The 18,821-nt window shown below is 41.5% G+C and overlaps 1 protein-coding gene across 1 annotated transcript in view; it reads right to left on the bottom strand.

Annotated features, from left to right (window-relative positions):
• Positions 1-18,821, bottom strand: part of hmcn2 (hemicentin 2) — a 116,319-nt gene that overhangs the window by 38,078 nt on the left and 59,420 nt on the right. Inside the window, exons 33-54 of the mRNA XM_036579685.1 lie at positions 18,686-18,769; positions 17,316-17,513; positions 17,096-17,223; positions 15,943-16,090; positions 15,517-15,643; positions 15,023-15,180; positions 13,369-13,647; positions 13,139-13,281; positions 12,891-13,029; positions 11,771-12,004; positions 11,449-11,562; positions 9,369-9,556; positions 9,060-9,156; positions 8,227-8,388; positions 8,036-8,149; positions 6,634-6,824; positions 6,079-6,160; positions 5,857-5,988; positions 5,644-5,763; positions 5,060-5,216; positions 1,989-2,113; positions 1,712-1,889 (exon numbers count right to left, since the gene is read on the bottom strand). Coding sequence (XP_036435578.1) covers positions 1,712-1,889; positions 1,989-2,113; positions 5,060-5,216; positions 5,644-5,763; positions 5,857-5,988; positions 6,079-6,160; positions 6,634-6,824; positions 8,036-8,149; positions 8,227-8,388; positions 9,060-9,156; positions 9,369-9,556; positions 11,449-11,562; positions 11,771-12,004; positions 12,891-13,029; positions 13,139-13,281; positions 13,369-13,647; positions 15,023-15,180; positions 15,517-15,643; positions 15,943-16,090; positions 17,096-17,223; positions 17,316-17,513; positions 18,686-18,769 — 3,298 coding nt within the window. The remainder of the gene's footprint in view (positions 1-1,711; positions 1,890-1,988; positions 2,114-5,059; positions 5,217-5,643; positions 5,764-5,856; positions 5,989-6,078; positions 6,161-6,633; positions 6,825-8,035; positions 8,150-8,226; positions 8,389-9,059; positions 9,157-9,368; positions 9,557-11,448; positions 11,563-11,770; positions 12,005-12,890; positions 13,030-13,138; positions 13,282-13,368; positions 13,648-15,022; positions 15,181-15,516; positions 15,644-15,942; positions 16,091-17,095; positions 17,224-17,315; positions 17,514-18,685; positions 18,770-18,821) is intronic.

The raw sequence follows: 18,821 nt of genomic DNA, 5'->3' as shown, positions 1-18,821 counted from the left end.
GTATAACTTAGAAAACTATTATGTATCTCGATATAAATGCCAGTATAACATTTCCAGTTTTTTTTTGACGGTGTTTGTGCTGACGTTCAGTTTCACCAGATCTGAGTCATGTGCGTTTGCATTTGCCTTTTCATTCTGACACCTAAAGCACGCGTCCGCGCCGAAAACTGAATCACAAGCTGTCACTTTGCTGTTGATTTATCAGTTTTGCATTTTCATTTAGTCAGATCTGCAGCCGATTGCTATGAAAGAGAAATAAGAACATAAACACTGCATTCTGATTTTAGTTTTGACTCGTATTCTGCATTTCATGAAGAAAAGCCAAAGTGAAGCTTGGATTTTCTTTTCTCTATTAGCTTTTTCATTTTAGATTTGGCCATGAAAAACCTGAATAACGACTAAAATGAAATGACAAACAGCTGTTTTACATTTATTTTTATTTTTGTCACAAATGGCTCGTGCTCATGTGAAAAATGACATTGCAAATGTAGGTATTTCACTTCATTTTCAATTTTGGCAGGATATTTGCGCAGATGTTTGGAAAAAGAAATGGCAAAAAGAGGTTCGGATTTACATTTTATTGTTTTAATTTTAATTTCTTTTTTGGCTGGATTTGCCTCCCATACTAGGGGGAGCTAGTTCATATTAAAGTGTCTCTAGTATCCCATAAAATGGTGGCAAAGAAGAAGTTGAGCAGCATGGTGACTCAAGCAAACAAGCGTCTGTTTCTGTGGAGAAGCTCCTGCTCCGCTTTCACAGTCATTTGTTTGAGGAACTTTCGTTCCCTTTCATTCAGTAAGTGTTGAATGTTTTTTAACTTAACATTGTGCTGGGTACAACATGGTGTTGAGGATTGGTTGAGGGCTATGCTAAAGCTAAGGTTTATGTTATCAGGCCATACTTTCAGTTTTTCAGCTGTAAATTCATTTAAAATAGCTGTGTTTGCAGAAGGACTTTTTGGTGCTTATTTGTGATTCCACTCTTCCACTCTTCTCTCTGGTTTGACTGTTTTTATAACAGTTTTGGGACTCTTAAGTGAGGCCTCGGGCCCACATGGACTCAATTTGACTTTTTTTTTCTTCTTTTTGTATTTGTGTGTGCTGGCTGTGTTGTGGAACTGGGGTTGTGGGCTAAATATTTCTTATGTCTGTGTAGAGGTGGGTTATCTGATTTACATTGCTTATTCACTATTTCATCATTTCAATAACACCAGAAAAAAGGTACACTGTCTTTGTTGTATTTCTTATTTACTTGTTCATTCAGAATGCAGTCCAAGACATCCTCGTTCCCTGCCTTTTATATAGATTCAGTGGGAAAGGGGTCCTGCTGTAAAAACTATAAAAACTATACACACTATAAACACTCAGTAGTTCACAAACTGATCACAAGACTGGATGAACAGCAGAGAAAAGATTCCAAGTGTCTAGATGAAGCACATCGGCAAGTTTAAAAGACCTCCTGGGCCTCCTAAAAGACCTTTTTCTGGGGCGTATATTTCAAGTATTCATGTTATAATTTTCAAGTATTCATGCCCATATTTTGCTGTTGACATTTTACTTCAGGTCGTAGCACAAATGTTATTGAACAATAAAATAAAACAGACATTTTCTGGTCACACTTAGCACTCACATTCAGTTATGACTTTCTTTTATATTCTAATCTAATTAAAATATTTTAAGTGTGTGTGTGTGTGTGTGTGTGTGTGTCTGACCTGAGCACAGTGTGTGTGGGTAGCAGGTGTGTCCGTGCGGTCAGCAGCAGTGGTTGGCCATCTCTGAACCAGCTGACCTGTGGGGGTGGAGTTCCTGTGACCTCGCATTCCAGTGTGACCACACTGCCCTCTACTGGTTCAACCTGGACATCACCATCACCAAGTATAACAGGGGGCACTATACACACACACACACACACACACACACACACACACACTATATCAACACTTCAACACTAATAATGATAGCAATAGTGAAGTCTGAGCTTCAGCTCACCCAGAACAAACACAGTGTAGATCCTGCTGTCCTGACCAGCAGGACTGACGGCCAAACAGGAGAACGTTCCAGAGTCGTCCGCTCGCAGGTTTCGGACTGTTAGCCTGTGGCCGTCCGGAGAGACGCTGTAACACACAGTGAGTTACATCAACACAAACATCAACACATCACATCACAACACAACACAAACATCAACACAACGACACACAACAAACATCAACACAACAAATAACACAAACATCAACACATCAAACATCAACACAACGACACACAACAAACATCAACACAACAGACAACACAAACATCAACACAACACAAACATCAACACAACACAACACATCACAACATCAACACAACAAATAACACAAACATCAACACATCAAACATCAACACAACGACACACAACAAACATCAACACAACAAACATCAACACAACACAACACAAACATCAACACAACACAACAAACATCAACACATCACAAGACAACACAAACATCAACACAACAAATAACACAAACATCAACACAAACATCAACACAACAAACATCAACACATCACAACGACAACAAACATCAACACAACACACATCAACACATCACAAACGACAACAAACATCAACACATCACAAACGACAGCAATCAACGCAACACACATCAACACATCACAAATGACAACAAACATCAACACAACACAAACATCAACACAACACAACACAAACATCAACACAACACAAACATCAACACAACAGACAACACATCACAACATCAACACAAACAACACATGAAGATAACACAACAGACATCACATCACAACATCAACACAAACAACACATCACAAGACAACACAAACACCAACACATCACAAGACAACACAAACATCAACACAACGACACACAACAAACATCAACACAACAAATAACACAAACATCAACACATCAAACATCAACACAACGACACACAACAAACATCAACACAACAGACAACACAAACATCAACACAACACAAACATCAACACAACAGACAACATATCACAACATCAACACAAACAACACATGAAGATAACACAACAGACATCACATCACAACATCAACACAAACACAACACATCACAAGACAACACAAACATCAACACAACAGACAACACAAACATCAACACAACAAACATCAACACAACACAAACATCAACACAACACAACAAACATCAACACATCACAAGACAACACAAACATCAACACAAACGTCAACACAACAAACATCAACACATCACAACGACAACACACATCAACACATCACAAATGACAACAAACATTAACACATCACAAACATCAACACAACACAACACAAACATCAACACAACACAAACATCAACACAACAGACAATACATCACAACATCAACACAAACAACACATGAAGATAACACAACAGACATCACATCACAACATCAACACAAACACAACACATCACAAGACAACACAAACACCAACACATCACAAGACAACACAAACATCAACACAACGACACACAACAAACATCAACACAACAAATAACACAAACATCAACACATCAAACATCAACACAACGACACACAACAAACATCAACACAACAGACAACACAAACATCAACACAACACAAACATCAACACAACACAACACAAACATCAACACAACAGACAACACATCACAACATCAACACAAACAACACATGAAGATAACACAACAGACATCACATCACAACATCAACACAAACACAACACATCACAAGACAACACAAACATCAACACAACGACACACAACAAACATCAACACAACAAATAACACAAACATCAACACATCAAACATCAACACAACAGACAACACAACAAACATCAACACATCACAAGACAACACAAACATCAACACAACAAATAACACAAACATCAACACAACACAACACAAACATCAACACGACAACACACAACAAACATCAACACATCAGAACACAGCAAACAACACATCACAAATGACAACAAACATCAACACATCACAAATGACAACAAACATTAACACAACACAAACATCAACACAACACAACACAAACATCAACACAACAGACAACACATCACAACACAACATCAACACAAACAACACATGAAGATAACACAACAGACATCACATCACAACATCAACACAAACACAACACATCACAAGACAACACATCACAACATCAACACAAACAACACAACACATCAAGATAACACAAACATCAGCACATCACAACACATCAACACAACAAACACAAACATCAACACAACACATCACAAGACAACAAACATCAACACAACACACACAAACACATCACAACACAAACATTAACACAACAGACAACACAAACATCAACACAACACACAACACATCACAAGCGTGAAAACAACACAACACAAACATCAACACAACAAACATCAACACAACACACATCAACACAACACAACAGACAACACAAACATCAACACAACAGACAACACAAACATCAACACAACACACAACACAACAAACATCAACACATCACAACCATCAACACAACACACAACACAATCAACACAACACAACACAAACATTAACACAACACAATCAACACAACACAAACATCAACACAACACAATCAACACAACACAAACATCAACACATCACAAGACAACACAAACATCAACACATCAACACAACAAACATCAACACAACAAACATCAACACAACAGACAACAAACATCAACACAACACAACACACAATACAAACAACATATCACAACAGACAAGAAACATCAACACAACAGACAACAAACATCAACACAACACACAATACAAACAACAAACAACACAACACACAATACAAACAACAAACATCAACACAACACACAATACAAACAACATATCACAGCAGACAACACAAACATTAACACAACAGACAACAAACATCAACACAACAGACAACACAAACATCAACACAACACAAACATCAACATATCACAACACAACACGCAACACACAACACAACACAAACATCAACCATCTCTGGTTTGTGTAAAGTGTGAGACTGACTCTATGCGCTCAGAGTGGGTGGAGTCCAGTTCTGCACCGTTCCTGAACCAGCGGAGGTGGGGGGCGGGGCTGCCCTCTGCCCGACACTCTAAACTCAGACTTTCCCCCAAAAAACCACTGACCTCAGCAGGACCTGCATCCACAACGGCGGGGGACACTGAGGGCAGAAACGAGAGAACAAAGAGAACACAGGCTTCACTGCAGCGATTAGTTATCAATAAAGTCGATTATGGAAAATACTGATGATGATGATGTCAGTCTCTAGTGGCTGTGACCGGTATATGATCCACACAGTCACTCTGACAGACTGTAATACACTACAGGAAGTGTAGGGGGCGATATGGCTTCTACTGTTTCATTTAAAAAGCTCTATAATGTTCATATGATCCACACAGTCATTCTGACAGACTGTAATACACTACAGGAAGTGTAGGGGGCGATATGGCTTCTATTTTTTTCTCCACTGTACCATAAAAGAAGAACTCTTGATGGTGATGGAGAAGAAAGAAGAAGAGAGGGAAACTGAGGGAATAATCTGATTCCACTAAATAATTCAGATTAACAGACAGATTAACTGTGTTTACCATGAACCGTCAGTGAGAAATCTTTCTGCATTTGTCCTTCACTGTTTCGGGCCACACAGGTGTAAGTTCCAGCATGATGAAGTTCCAGGGGTCCAAACTCCAGCACACTGCCACCTACACCTACACACACACACACACACACACACAGCTGAAAACACACAGTATGTCCAGGAGCTCTTTCACAGCTGTTGATGCAGTGGAACAATTACTGACCGACAGCTGTGCCGTCCTTCAGCCAGCTGACTGTAGGCGCCGGGACCCCGGTGACATCACAAACCAGCCGGACCCTCGAGCCCAGAGTGTGTGTGAGCATCTCGTGGAGAGGCCCTTCCATCGCTGGAGGAACTGAGGAACAACACACACCGACAAGCCATCATTCACATGAATGGAGACATTCCTCACTGCTTTGAAAAGTTGGAGGAGAAAGATTCTCACCGTGAACGGTGAGTCTGAAGGTGCGTTCCAGCTGCCCAGCAGGATTGGACACTCTGCAGGTATAAATTCCACCATCGGCCACCTACAGACCATTAACACCACACACACGGCTCTGCGTCACTCACCCTAGACTGACATTAGGGCTGAGCAATATAACTATGTATATTATTATAAATTATATCACAATACAAAACAATACATTTTTCTGAAAATGTCATGGATATCGTCAGTAACACTGACCGACTGCATATTTCATTATAAAAAGAGCAAAATTAGTCTGGTTTAACTGGATTTAGAGCCAAATACTGAATAAAAATCACTGTTTTCACAGAGTATTTTTTAAAATGCAGGTTCTTTTTTCTCAGTTTGAACTGGTCTGAAAAAATAAATATCGTGACATCGCGTATCATGAATACTTCAGGAAATTTTGCGATATTATATTTTTGCCATATTGCCCACTGCTAACTGCGCTGGACCTTTCCCAGCGTCCTGCTGTAAGCGAAGAGCAGGTGAGCTCAGATTAACCTGTTTAAGCTGCTTAGAGGGGAGTGTCACCTGAACTCCTGCTATCTTCAGTTGCTGCTGGTTAAACAGCAGTCCACCTTCAGCGGTCAGCTGCTGTCCATTATGATACCATGTGACCTCAGGTTCAGGGACTCCCTGCGCCTCACAGTGTAGAGTAACCGCTGACCCCAGCAGAGGGGTCATGACTTCTGATCCTGAGTGAGGGAGCAGGGTGGGGGGAACTAGAGCAGACAGCAGGTAGAGCTCATTATCAGCAAAGCCACACCAAAGACAGGAAAACGCTCCAAACACATTAACGATGGTCAGTAATTATTTATGTAGGAGAGGTCGGGGAACGTCCTAACACGGGGCGCGATTTAACACGGACGTTTTAAGATAAGAGAGTCCTTTATTAGTCCCACAATGGGGAAATTCTCAAAGAAACCCTTTTCAACGAAGGTGAACGTTCTATAACGTTGTTATAGAAGGTCAAGCAGCGTGAGCTTCCGGCGGCAACACCACATCTCCTAGCCACAGCCTCCCACCAAAATTCAGAGCGATTGCTCAGCGTTTTAAAGAGATCTGAGCCAAACAGTGTTTTCAGGGCAGGTAAGTCACAAAGTCCAAACTTATTTTACTTTAATCTCCATCTTGTTTCCTGCAGCACCATTTAGAAGCAGCTGATAAGCTCACAGCAAGTGCAGCTAGGCTTCAGCCCAGGCTCCGCACTGCGGGGTCAGTCCTTACACAGCGTTACAGCTCAGACACCTTCAGAGCACAAAGACTAATAAAGCACATTCAGTCTTTTTGTTCCAGTTTACACAGATTTTACACTGAAACAGAGAAACATCTGGAAACAGGGATTTTCTTCTGCTCTATTAGGATCTTTCAGATGTCAGTATTTTACTTTTAAATAATGTCAATTTCATTAATAAACTTATCAGCTGGTAAAGCTGTAGTTATTCAGACACAATATTCATATTTTACTGATGTTTTTATTTACTGGACTACAATAAATCTACCATTGTTTGACACTCAGACTCAGTCAGTGTTCATATATAATCTGATGTGTGTGTATCAGCTGATCTGTCTGTCTTATAGATGATAATATATAATGCAGTGCGGTCGGAAAATATATTATTTGCAACATAGAATCATATTGAATCAACTCTGTTTGCAATGATTGTTCAGGCGTTTCTAGCAGATGTTAAACTGACCCTCTGTCTGTTACAGTGAACCCACCCATGGAGTAAACTGGAACACTGCACTTCCCTCATTTTGGGTGGGGTTGTACTGAATGGTAGGAGCTAGAAACACAGTTTTTGTTTGTAGCAGAGATATTATAATAATAAAATCAGACCGTGTGAGGTCGCGCTCCGCTCTCGCCTACTAATGTAAATCTTTCTCCATGAATTACTGTGAGGATGTTTAGTCAATACAGGGCTCTGCTAACCATAAACGTTCAGAAGGATGCTCTTCTGGTCCTGTCCAGCAGAGTTGGTTGCCGTGCAGACGTACTGACCAGCATCCTGCTGCTGAGCCCTGGGCAGCTGCAGCATCTGCCCACCTTTAGATTTAAAGGTAAAATTACAGCCATGAATTTCTCATGTAGCATCAAACCCTGATTCCATGTCCACTCTTTACCTGGCAGGACATGAGCACCTGTACTGAACCGCAACACCTCTCCGTCTCTGGTCCAGGTGATTTCAGCTGCTGGATATGCTTGTACGTCACACAGAAGGGAGACCATGTGACCTTCCACAACGCTCACTGCCTCTTCACGCTCACCCACAATCCTCGGCGGGACTAAAAGGCATAGATGCTTAATTTAATCTAACAAAACAGCAAACTTAGCTAACACACTGATTTTATTATTGACTTTATCAAGTTGACTTGTAAAAGCCATCTTACTGTTCTGTCATCATTTTCTAACTGCAAGATTTAAAATGTTTCTCAGTTTTCAGCAGTTTTCAAGCTAGAACAACGAAACTTTGCAGGATCACAGGACCTATACTTAATTAGGTTGCTTGTGCTTTTCTTAAATGATCCAATGTACAGTTTTCATAAAACAATTGTTCAGGGATGATGTTTGACAGTGGATTTAAAGTACCAATGAATTTAAGGTATCAGTGAATTCAGGGTGGCAGTCAATTTAAGGTGGTAATAGATTTAAGATAGCAGGAGATTTGAGGTAGCTAGCAGTGGATTAAGGTTTAAGTGGACTCAAGATCACCATAAGATTACCATCAACAGTCTTCCACCATTTTTAAATATTTTAATATGTATAATATTTAAACTTTTTCAAGCCAATTTCAAGTCTGTTCACAAACTTTCACTTTCTAGTTCTTTTAATTATATTATTATTAATTATATAAAACCAGTGTGGTGTTTAAGCACCCAATACGTCATGCATTTAATCCATTTAAAAGTCATTTTTTTTAAAAATGAAAATAAATAATAAGCAAGTTTTTTTTTACCATGTACTGACAGACTGTGGAGTTTCTGCACAGCTCCAACTTTATTCTCTGCCACACATAAGTATCCAGCCATGTCTGACACCTGCACGTCTACAATCTACAGACAGCAAATGGATCCAGGTGAGATTTTCCACATAAAACATGTAGGAACAACATAAAAATGGGTTCAGATGCTAAAATCTAATCAGGTGAGAGAACCTAGTAACACAGTAAGGCAGATGTGTTGAGTGTTACGTCCAGCTGTCTGAAACGCTGCAGCTACACTTTCTTTTCACTGCAGAGTTCAGGTCCTGCAGGCGGAGCTCTCACCTCCAACACTCCGCCGTTCTCCTGGATGTGGTAGTGTGTGTTGGTGTGGAGTGGCAGGCCATCCTTCAGCCAGGACACAGATGGGGGGGGTGTTCCTCTAACATCGCAGCGCAGGAACACAGTGGAGTTCACCACAGCAGACACTTCCTCCATAAACTCATCTGACTGGTCAGAAATCTGAGGAGGGACTGTGTCAGGAATCAAAAAACAAGTGATGACTTTAGCAAAATCCTCATAGATTACAAGACTTACTGTTCACTGGAAATGGTAGGACAAATCTGTCTAACTCCCTGAGTATCTGGAGAAAAGTTTATGGGCGTCCACTTCAAATCTGTTTACAGACTCCTTTATGGAATAATTTCAAGCTTTTGTTTGGGGTAAACACACACACACACACACACACACACACACACACACACACACACTCAAAAGAGACTAGAGACTAACCCAGCAGTCAATGGGGCGGAAGGCAGGAGATTTTGTAATTCTTTTTGGTCCTCTCATGGTATAAATACAGTAAAGGACGTGTGTGACGATAGTGGTTTGCTGTCACTTCAGGAGATTTTTAATCTTCCAGCTTCTTCATACTTTGTTTATTTACAACTTCATTCTGCACTTTGAGCCTATGGGCTTCCCTGGGGCAGCACTCTCGACTCTTACCCCTTGCTAGACTGGATAAGACCTTTGGACAATCTACGAGGCAGAGTAGATGGATGGATGGATGGATGGATGGACAGAAAGATAGATAGATCGATAGAGAAATAGATAGTTTATTGATCCCGAAGGAAATGTAGCAGCCAGTATCAGTCACACAGCACAGAGAAACTATCACAAAGAATCTATCTACAGGCGTATACACAAGTAGAAATATACAGAAATATGCAATAAGATCCATCCTGAGATAAAAAGGCAGTGCAACAATGACTGTAGAAGGAGGCACAGGTAACAGCATATAATGACAATAGTGAATAAATATGTGCAGATATTGGTACTGAAATAAAGTGTCTAGGTGTGGAGTGTCCAGATGTGCAAGATGAGTATTGTTTATTTACAAAACTTCGGTAGGCCATCATATAAGCCAGTTGGCAGTGGAACAGCTGTGGGAATGAGAGCTTTCCTCTACTGGCCCTTCCTTGGATTGGAACACTATATGAGCTAATTTAGGTCACTCCTCTAAAAATTGAGCACATCAGTTCATCCATAACAAAATAATTCACAGAGCATGAGCAAAAGCTTACAGGAGATCTCAAATGAAATGTATTTCTAGTTGTACCTGTAATATTTGTAACTCTGCACCTGGTACATTTATGCATATGTTCTGGGAATGTTCAAAGTAGCAGATACGATCTCTACAGTAGATATACTATCTAAAGTATTTGATCTCAGTGATCAACTGTCGCCACATTTATGTTTTTTAAATGATGACTCAGCTCTTCAGTTTTCTTCGATTAAACGAAGGATGCTGATGGCAGGTTTTAAAGCCACCAAGAAAACTGTACTGCAACTTTGGACTGGCCACAGCTTTCAGCTATGAAACTCTGGAGATCTAGTTTTTTTAAAATATAGTTTACATGGAATCTTTTACAGCTAAGATTAAGAAGGCAAAACAGTTAACAATAAGAAACAGGGAGAATTTATACGAACTTCAGTTTCCAATTAAATTATGTGATGTTGTGTAGTTGTTTGTGTTGTCTTTGCTTTATTTTTGTTTGTGTGGGCTGCATACCCTACCGGTCACCCCTCTACAAAGAAGTGACAAAGAACTGCTGTTTGCCAGGCCTTAAGTAGAGGAGTCCACAGGTGTGCCAGGTTGGGCCTAATCAGCCCAAGGGCTTCTGGGAATTGGAGTTCCCTGAACTTGTGGCGCCTCGCCACCGTCGCCCTCTGCTGGCAGCCGGCAACACAGACTGGACCCTTACAATTTCAGCAATGACTGCAGTGTATTTCAAATGTATTTCAAATATAAAACTATACATGTCCCTATATTTTTCCCATATGGTACAGCTGAACAATGACTGCTCCTTGAATAAACAGCTAGAGAAGCAAGAAACAGAACATCACTGTAATGTTGGGTGCTTACTGAGTACTTCCAGGTCAAAGTGCATCTGGTCTTCTCCCGCCTCGTTCACTGCCTGACATGTATATCTCCCACCGTCCTCCAGCTGAGCTCGGGGGATCTGCAGGACCTGCCCACCTTAAAGGTAGCAAGTCATATTAAGGTACTTCTTGCAGTACTAACTGGTCTGTGTATTAATGATTTAAGATGGAATTATAAATTAATAGATAGTAATATTAATATATATTATAACAATTTTTATATTTTATTTAAATTTTATATATATATATATATATATATATATATATATATATATATATAAATATTTTTTTTTTCAGCTGTTCACCTGCCAGAAGCACAGCTCCATCAGCGCTGCCCAGCTTTCTGCCGTTTCTGTACCAGTGGAGGCGAGGCGGTGGGATGGCATTACTTTCACACGACAGACTTACAGGATGCCCCAAAACCACCTCTCGCTTCTCGGTTAACCCTTCATCTTTTTCTCTCCACTCTTCCTCATCATCTCTCTCCCCTTGTGCCCATCCAGAGGCGCTGTGATTTGTTCGATGGAAGACGGGAGGAACTGAGGGGAGGAAACGGTTCAAATGAGCACAGAGTCACTGATAGTTATGAACACAAGAATATTATAGTAATGAAGCTACACAATGTGTGAAATCCCCCCCTGGTATTCGGGGGTCCTGTGTTCTCTGTCTGCTAACTCTCTCTCCATAGCGGCGCCGATGCTTCAATGTCAGTTAATGTCTGTTTTATCAGTTGTTCTTCTGTAGAGTCTCTGTTCTAGTGCGGTTCTGCGCTCTTCCTCACAGTAACTGAGATCTTCCTCGTCTCCTCTTCTGTAGAGTCTCTGTTCTAGTGCGGTTCTGCGCTCTTCCTCACAGTAACTGAGATCTTCCTCGTCTCCTCTTCTGTAGAGTCTCTGTTCTAGTGCGGTTCTGCGCTCTTCCTCACAGTAACTGAGATCTTCCTCGTCTCCTCTTCTGTCTTCAGTGTGAGAAATGAGGAACAGTCACTCTTCACTCCAAACTCTTGGGAAACTGGGCGAGTTTTCAGATTTACAGATCTGCTGCAGCTCATTGTAAAGTTTTTCAGAGGAATCCGGGCAGAGTTACAGTTTCTAGGCTATGAAGGACCAACTGGGTGAACCAGTCTGCTACAGCGCCACCCTGAGGCAGAGCAGTGCTGCAGCTCTAGTTAGTTAAGAACACCAGAGACAGAAGCTGATTGTGGGGGAAGCAGATAAACTATAAGCTTCAGTGAATCTGGATTTGAGCGTCTGTTTTTCTCTAACAGACAGCAGAACGTCATAATAACTTTTCAGAAAATTGATTCTAAAACATTCAGGGGGTCCAAGAGGTTAATTGGGAGGTCCTGGACCCACCAGTACCCCCTGTATTTCGCATATTGAAGCTACAATTGATGTTTTCCTCTTCTTAAAAACTAATATTTACCCTGAACAGTGATGTGGAAGTCCCTCCTGTCCTCTCCAGCAGAGTTTGAAGCTACACAGGTGTATCGGCCCGTGTTGGAAAGAGAAACTTTCTCAATCTGCAGCAGGTGCCCTGCAGCAGGGTAAACTTCCAGCACCTGCTGAACCCACAGAAAATGATGAATTACACACTCAAAACCTCTCTCTCTCTCTCACACACACACACACACACACACACACACACACCTGCAGCATACATGAAAAGTGTACCTGTCCATCTTTAAACCACTGAGTGGCAGGTTCTGGAAATCCTTTGGCCAAGCAGGATAAAGTTAACGTCTCATTAATTCGCACTTTCTGCTCGCCGCTATCAAAACTCAGAGACGTTGAGGCTCCTTCAATCTGTGGAGGAACTGAGCAGACGACACTGAAGGTTTTCTACCCAGTCTGCTCTTCCTGGTATTGGACATTTCAAAATGAAGCTGTCACAAAGATCTTACCCAGAATGCTGAGTGTGTAGTGAGCAAGCGCCGTCCCTGCAGGACTAGAGGCCCTACAGGTGTACGTTCCTGCATCCTCGCTGCGCGCCGCCCCCACTCGCAATGTGCGTCCGCCCTGTGAGTATGTGAGCTGTGGGCTGGACACGATGGGCCTGCCGTCCTTCAGCCAGGTGATGCTGGGATTAGGATTCCCCTCTGCTTCGCAAAGGAGAACAGTGGAGGATCCCAAAACTGCAGTTACCTCAGAGTTCTCACTGGACCTGCGAATGGTTGGTGGTACTGGAGAAAGGACAAAAAAGACATGACAAAACAAAAAACAGAGCATCTTTTAGAAACTCCTTGTTCTGGCTCCTTTATGGCCACCATGAACAAAAGTCCATTTGGATCCTATGTCCAACGCCGATGCCCAGCGCCAATTCTGCTCCTATCGCTCCTGTCTCAGATCCTGTGCTCACCCCACGTCCAGACTGAGCCTCTTCTCTCAGTCCAGAGCCGGTCAAGCTCCCTGAGCTGTTTCAGTTCCTCGAGTCCCCTTTTGTCCCAAGTGCTGAGTCAGGTACCGACTTAGGTCCTGAGTTACCTCCTTTTCCACTTGGACTTTCAGATTCTGATCAGAATATTACAGAAACTTCCTGTCTTTTTGTGTTAAGATCTGACAGGTCAAGATAAGATATTTCACAAATTTGTATTACAGAATCCCCAAACGCTTTAGCCGATCGCGCTAACGTTACTCCTCCTAATAAACAGACACACGTTCAGCTCCGTCTCCTCATTATTCACCACCATCACTGTAATATTTCATCATCAACATTAACACACGAAGGTGATCAGAGGGGCGGTGGAGATCGAGTCTGCAGCGTCTGAGATCTTTAAAACGCAGAGTTAGAAAAGAAAATCATCTCACAGTGAAAGCAGCGTTTTACAGTAGGAATAAATGGAGCTCATTATGCTGGTAGTGAACTATGCTGCTGACTCAGCTGCCTAAAAACCATAGAAACGGACCTTAAACAGAAGTGAGGACCCTGTTGGGGTTCATCCTAAAGTTAGGACAGGATTTAGGAGGTTCAGTCTAGTTAGGATGTTTGTGTGATGCTGTTTTCTTATCTGGAGTTCATGATGAGATTATGAAGGTAGGAACTGTTATCCTGGAATAGCTACTGTCCGAAATTAAGTCCGGACTGAAGTCATCATGGAAACTAAACACATCAGATTTCAGAGCTCAGAAGTTTCTGTAATACGACCTCTGGTTTCCAGGTTGGCTCCTGAGTTAAATCCTCTCTATGTTGTGGATTCAGTTTCCAATTTGGCTGTTGGTTTTGGCTCTACCACTGAGCCTTTCATTGCTCCAGGACTCTTCAAGATAAACCCCAACAGTGTCCTAACTCTTTACTCTGTCTCTCACCCTGTCACTGATTCAGCTCTACCTCCCCTCTCCCTTGAGTTGTCCCCTGTTTTGATCTTGCTGTAGTCCCTGGTCCAGTCACAGTCTCCAGCAGTGCTCCTAGATCACGGCGTTCAAGAAACTTCATGTAAATTTTACTCATTTACAGCTATTATCTTTCAATCATGTGGCTCTGCTCTGGCAAGGACATTAAATAGATATTTGTGTTCTTCTGTTTCATGTATAGTGATGAAGCAGAGTTCAGAGAGTTACCCTGGACGGTCAGCCTGAACTGCCGTGAGTGTGTTCCTGCGCTGTTTCTGGCTGAGCACTCAAACACACCCTGATCCCTCAGCCTCACCGACTTCAGCTTCAACACCTGCCCCTGGTCAGCGAACTCCACAAGAGTGTCTCCATTACGGGACAAAACCCTGAAGAGACAGGCATACGGAGATATGTACATTACATATATATATATATATATATATATATAATACATACATACACATACATAGAGAGAGAGAGAGAGAGAGAGAAAGAGAAAGAGAAAGAGAAAGAGAGAGAGAGAGAGAGAGATGGTGGATCAGATTTAATGCATTATTTATATCATATATGGCTACATGCCACCATCACTCACATCACACTATGCGGCTCTCAATGTCAACACCAACAAGTAAACGTAGCATTCCTGTGTTACTCTGTGTGTGTGTGTGTGTGTGTGTGTGTGTGTGTGTGTGTGTGTGTGTGTGTGTGAGATTAGAACTCACTCTCCATTGAGACTCCACTCAACTGTTGGCACCGGACGGCCTGTAACACGACACTCCATCTCCACCTGCTGACCTAATAACACATTCAGCTCCTGCACTCCAGACACACCTGAAATGACTGGTGGAGCTACACACACACACACACACACACACACACACAGAAGAGTACAATTAAGTATGTGAGCAATTAAAGGAACAAATGAAAAAAAAACAATGATGCAACAATTTTCCACACATAAAGATACTTACTAACCAAAACCAATTGAAATCTTTTAAACACTACAAAACTAAATTCAAGCCACAAACTACACTATAACAAACTCTTAAAATTAGTTAATTATTGCAAATAATCTGTAGAAACATTTAGGATACAACCAGATTAAAAAAAAAAAAATTCTCCTAAAAAGTGGCACTGCTCTTCTTTACCCTGCACCACCACAGAGAAGACCCTGCTGGCCTGTCCAGCAATGCTGTGGGCAGAACAAGAGAAAAGGCCAGAATGTTCATTCTGAACTCGAGAGATCTTCAGCAGTCGGTTCCCATTATGCAGAAACACTCCAGAAAATTCCTGGACCTACAGCAAATACAAGATAGATCAGTACTGACAGTATTAGCTCTGGTCAATATGTGTGTGTGTGTGTGTGTGTGTGTGTGTGTGTGTGTGTGTGTGTGTACACTGAGGAGCTAGTTTATCAGGTACACCTCCACTTTCAACTGCATCCTCCAATGTAAAATGACTCTTGTATTAGTATAAGTTACAGTCCAGCTGAAGTTTGGGACAAAATGAGTGACCATAGTGACTTTAATCAGGGCATGACTGTTGGTGTTTAGCATGTGGGTTACAGTGGCCATCAGGATCGAAGCTCTGGTCAGCGACTGTTGTACAAACTGTGTACAACATTGCCAGGACATCCCAACCACAATAAACATAGCCAGGCAAACCCATCTGAAACCAACACAACCAGCGAATCCATCCAAAACCAACACAGCCAGGCAAACTCTGGTGGGTGTTTTCTCATGTTGTCAGTGAAGAAAAAGAAAGCCTCTAGTAGACAAAGGAGTATCGAAACTGGACCACGTCCATGGCAAAATATGGAGAACAGTCATGCTGAACTCGGCACAAATCAACCCAAAAAAACTTGATTCCATGTAATCAGCCTGTGCAGTGTGTGTGAACACGATTATTAAAGTTCTTCCATTCATCATTCTGCTGTTTATTCATGCTGGAGTTCTCCCATACACACACACACACACACACACACACACACACACACACATAGTAACACAGCGTTTACTTGTTGGTGTTGACACTGAGAGCCTCACAACACGCATCTCCCTAGTCGTCTTTACCACAATCATTTCTGTTCAACATGTTCAGTGTGTTGTAGAATTCATGCTGATCTGAAAGCTGTAGCTGTATCTAATAAACTGGCAACTCAGTGTACGTGTTTTTTTAAAAAAACTAAATGTTAACTTTTGTTAAGAAACACTTTTAATTCAGAATTTAAGCAAAATTGGCTGAATGTTTTATTTTTTAATGAATAACATAGAAACAATCATTTAGTCATGCTAAACCTACAGGTCTGCCATCTTTAGTCCATGTGATGGAGGGGAAGGGGACACCATGGGCATCACAGCTGAGGGTCAGTGGGTGTTTGAGGGTCACTGTGAGGTTAGTGATCTTGTCCCCCAAAATCTCTGGAGGAACTGGAGGATCAAACACCAGGATCAGGAAGCCGGAATGACAACGATTCGTGCATCAACAAAAAGCGTAAAACGTTTGGGAGTCGGAATCTCACCGTTTACTTTAAGCCGAGTTTTCCTCTCCGCAGAACCCGCCTCATTCACGGCTACACACCGGTAGTCTCCGCTTTGGCTGGCAGATGCTGAACCAATCAGCAGAGAGCCATTCTGAAACTGAGATACACCGTGCTCTGATTGGTCCATATTTACCTCCAGGCCGTTTTTGAACCAGCGCACACTGGGAGGAGGAGAGCCTATAGGAGAAGAGCATTTATAAATAAAAACAAACCGAATCTGTGTTTGAATGAAAGGTAAGCTTAGGTAAATTAAAAAAAAAATAATTATAAAATACATAATAAAAACACAGCAGATACGATTGGACGGCTGGTAATTGTATCAGAGAAGAACAACAGCAAAAAAAAAAAAAACACACTATAACTGCAAAATACAGTGTGTGACAGAATATAAGCAGAAAACTGATTTAAGAAAAAACAAGATTTCTACGATCTTCGGGCAGTTTGTTCGATTTGTAGCAGCATAACAGTTAAACCATGCTTAGTTTGGACTCTTGACTAGCTAATAATAATAATAATAATAATAATGGTAATAGTAATAATAATATTAATAATAGTGTCTTTATTTATAGAGCACTTTTCAGACCGGTTGCAGCTCAAAGAGCTTCGCAGACTGGTGATAATGTTTTACAGTAATAGACGAGACAATAACACAGATCAGATCAAAGAGATAAAGACCAAAGAGCCGCAGAGTCTTAATGAAGCTCTGAGTTTTCAGATGTTTATTAAAAGTGAGCTCTGAGCTCGACTGTCTAATAAAAGCTGAACTGAGCTCCACAGTTTAGAAGCAGAATAACTGAAAGAGTCTCTCCACGTTTTCTGTGTTTTACTGAAGGAGTTCAGAAGGTCAGAATCTGCAGATCTGAGATCATAAACAGACGGTCAGGAGCTTTAAGGTCATTTAGAGCTTTGAAAACCAGCAGCAGAGCTTTTAACTCTACACTGTAACTAACTGGACGCCAGTGTGGAGATTTTAGAGCTGCAGTAATGAGCTCTGCTCCCATCCTGGTCGTCCTGAATGAGCTGCAGCTGCTTAATGGTATTTTTGGGAAGTCCAGTTAAGAGACCATTACAGTAGTCACTAGTGCAGTGGCACTTTTACACGAGCTGTTTCAGTGACGCTGAGTAAACGCCTCATAGCAGAGAGCCACTGTCTATTTTTCTGCAAATCAGCTCATAATAGTTTTCAGCTCATACTAATCAAAACTCTGCAGCGTTTCAAGACGACATGTCGAAGACTTAAGATCTTCGACTGTTTCCTTTGGAGTTTTTTGGTTGTATCACATTATTGTAACAAAGTTGTGAAGAGTTTTATTATTTCATTGTTTTATTTTCAACCCTTTCACTCTCACCTTCTGCAGGACAGGGAATGACCACCCTGCTGTTAGCCACCGTCTCAATGACCAGATCTCCACCAGCTTTAAAGAATGGAGCCTCTGTAACCAAACAGACACACACACACACACACACACACACACACACACACAC

Source organism: Colossoma macropomum, unplaced genomic scaffold (genome assembly GCF_904425465.1).
Source record: "Colossoma macropomum unplaced genomic scaffold, Colossoma_macropomum, whole genome shotgun sequence".
Lineage (NCBI taxonomy): Eukaryota > Metazoa > Chordata > Actinopteri > Characiformes > Serrasalmidae > Colossoma > Colossoma macropomum.
Note: the sequence above shows the minus strand (reverse complement) of the source record. Positions and strands in the feature narration are given on the sequence as shown.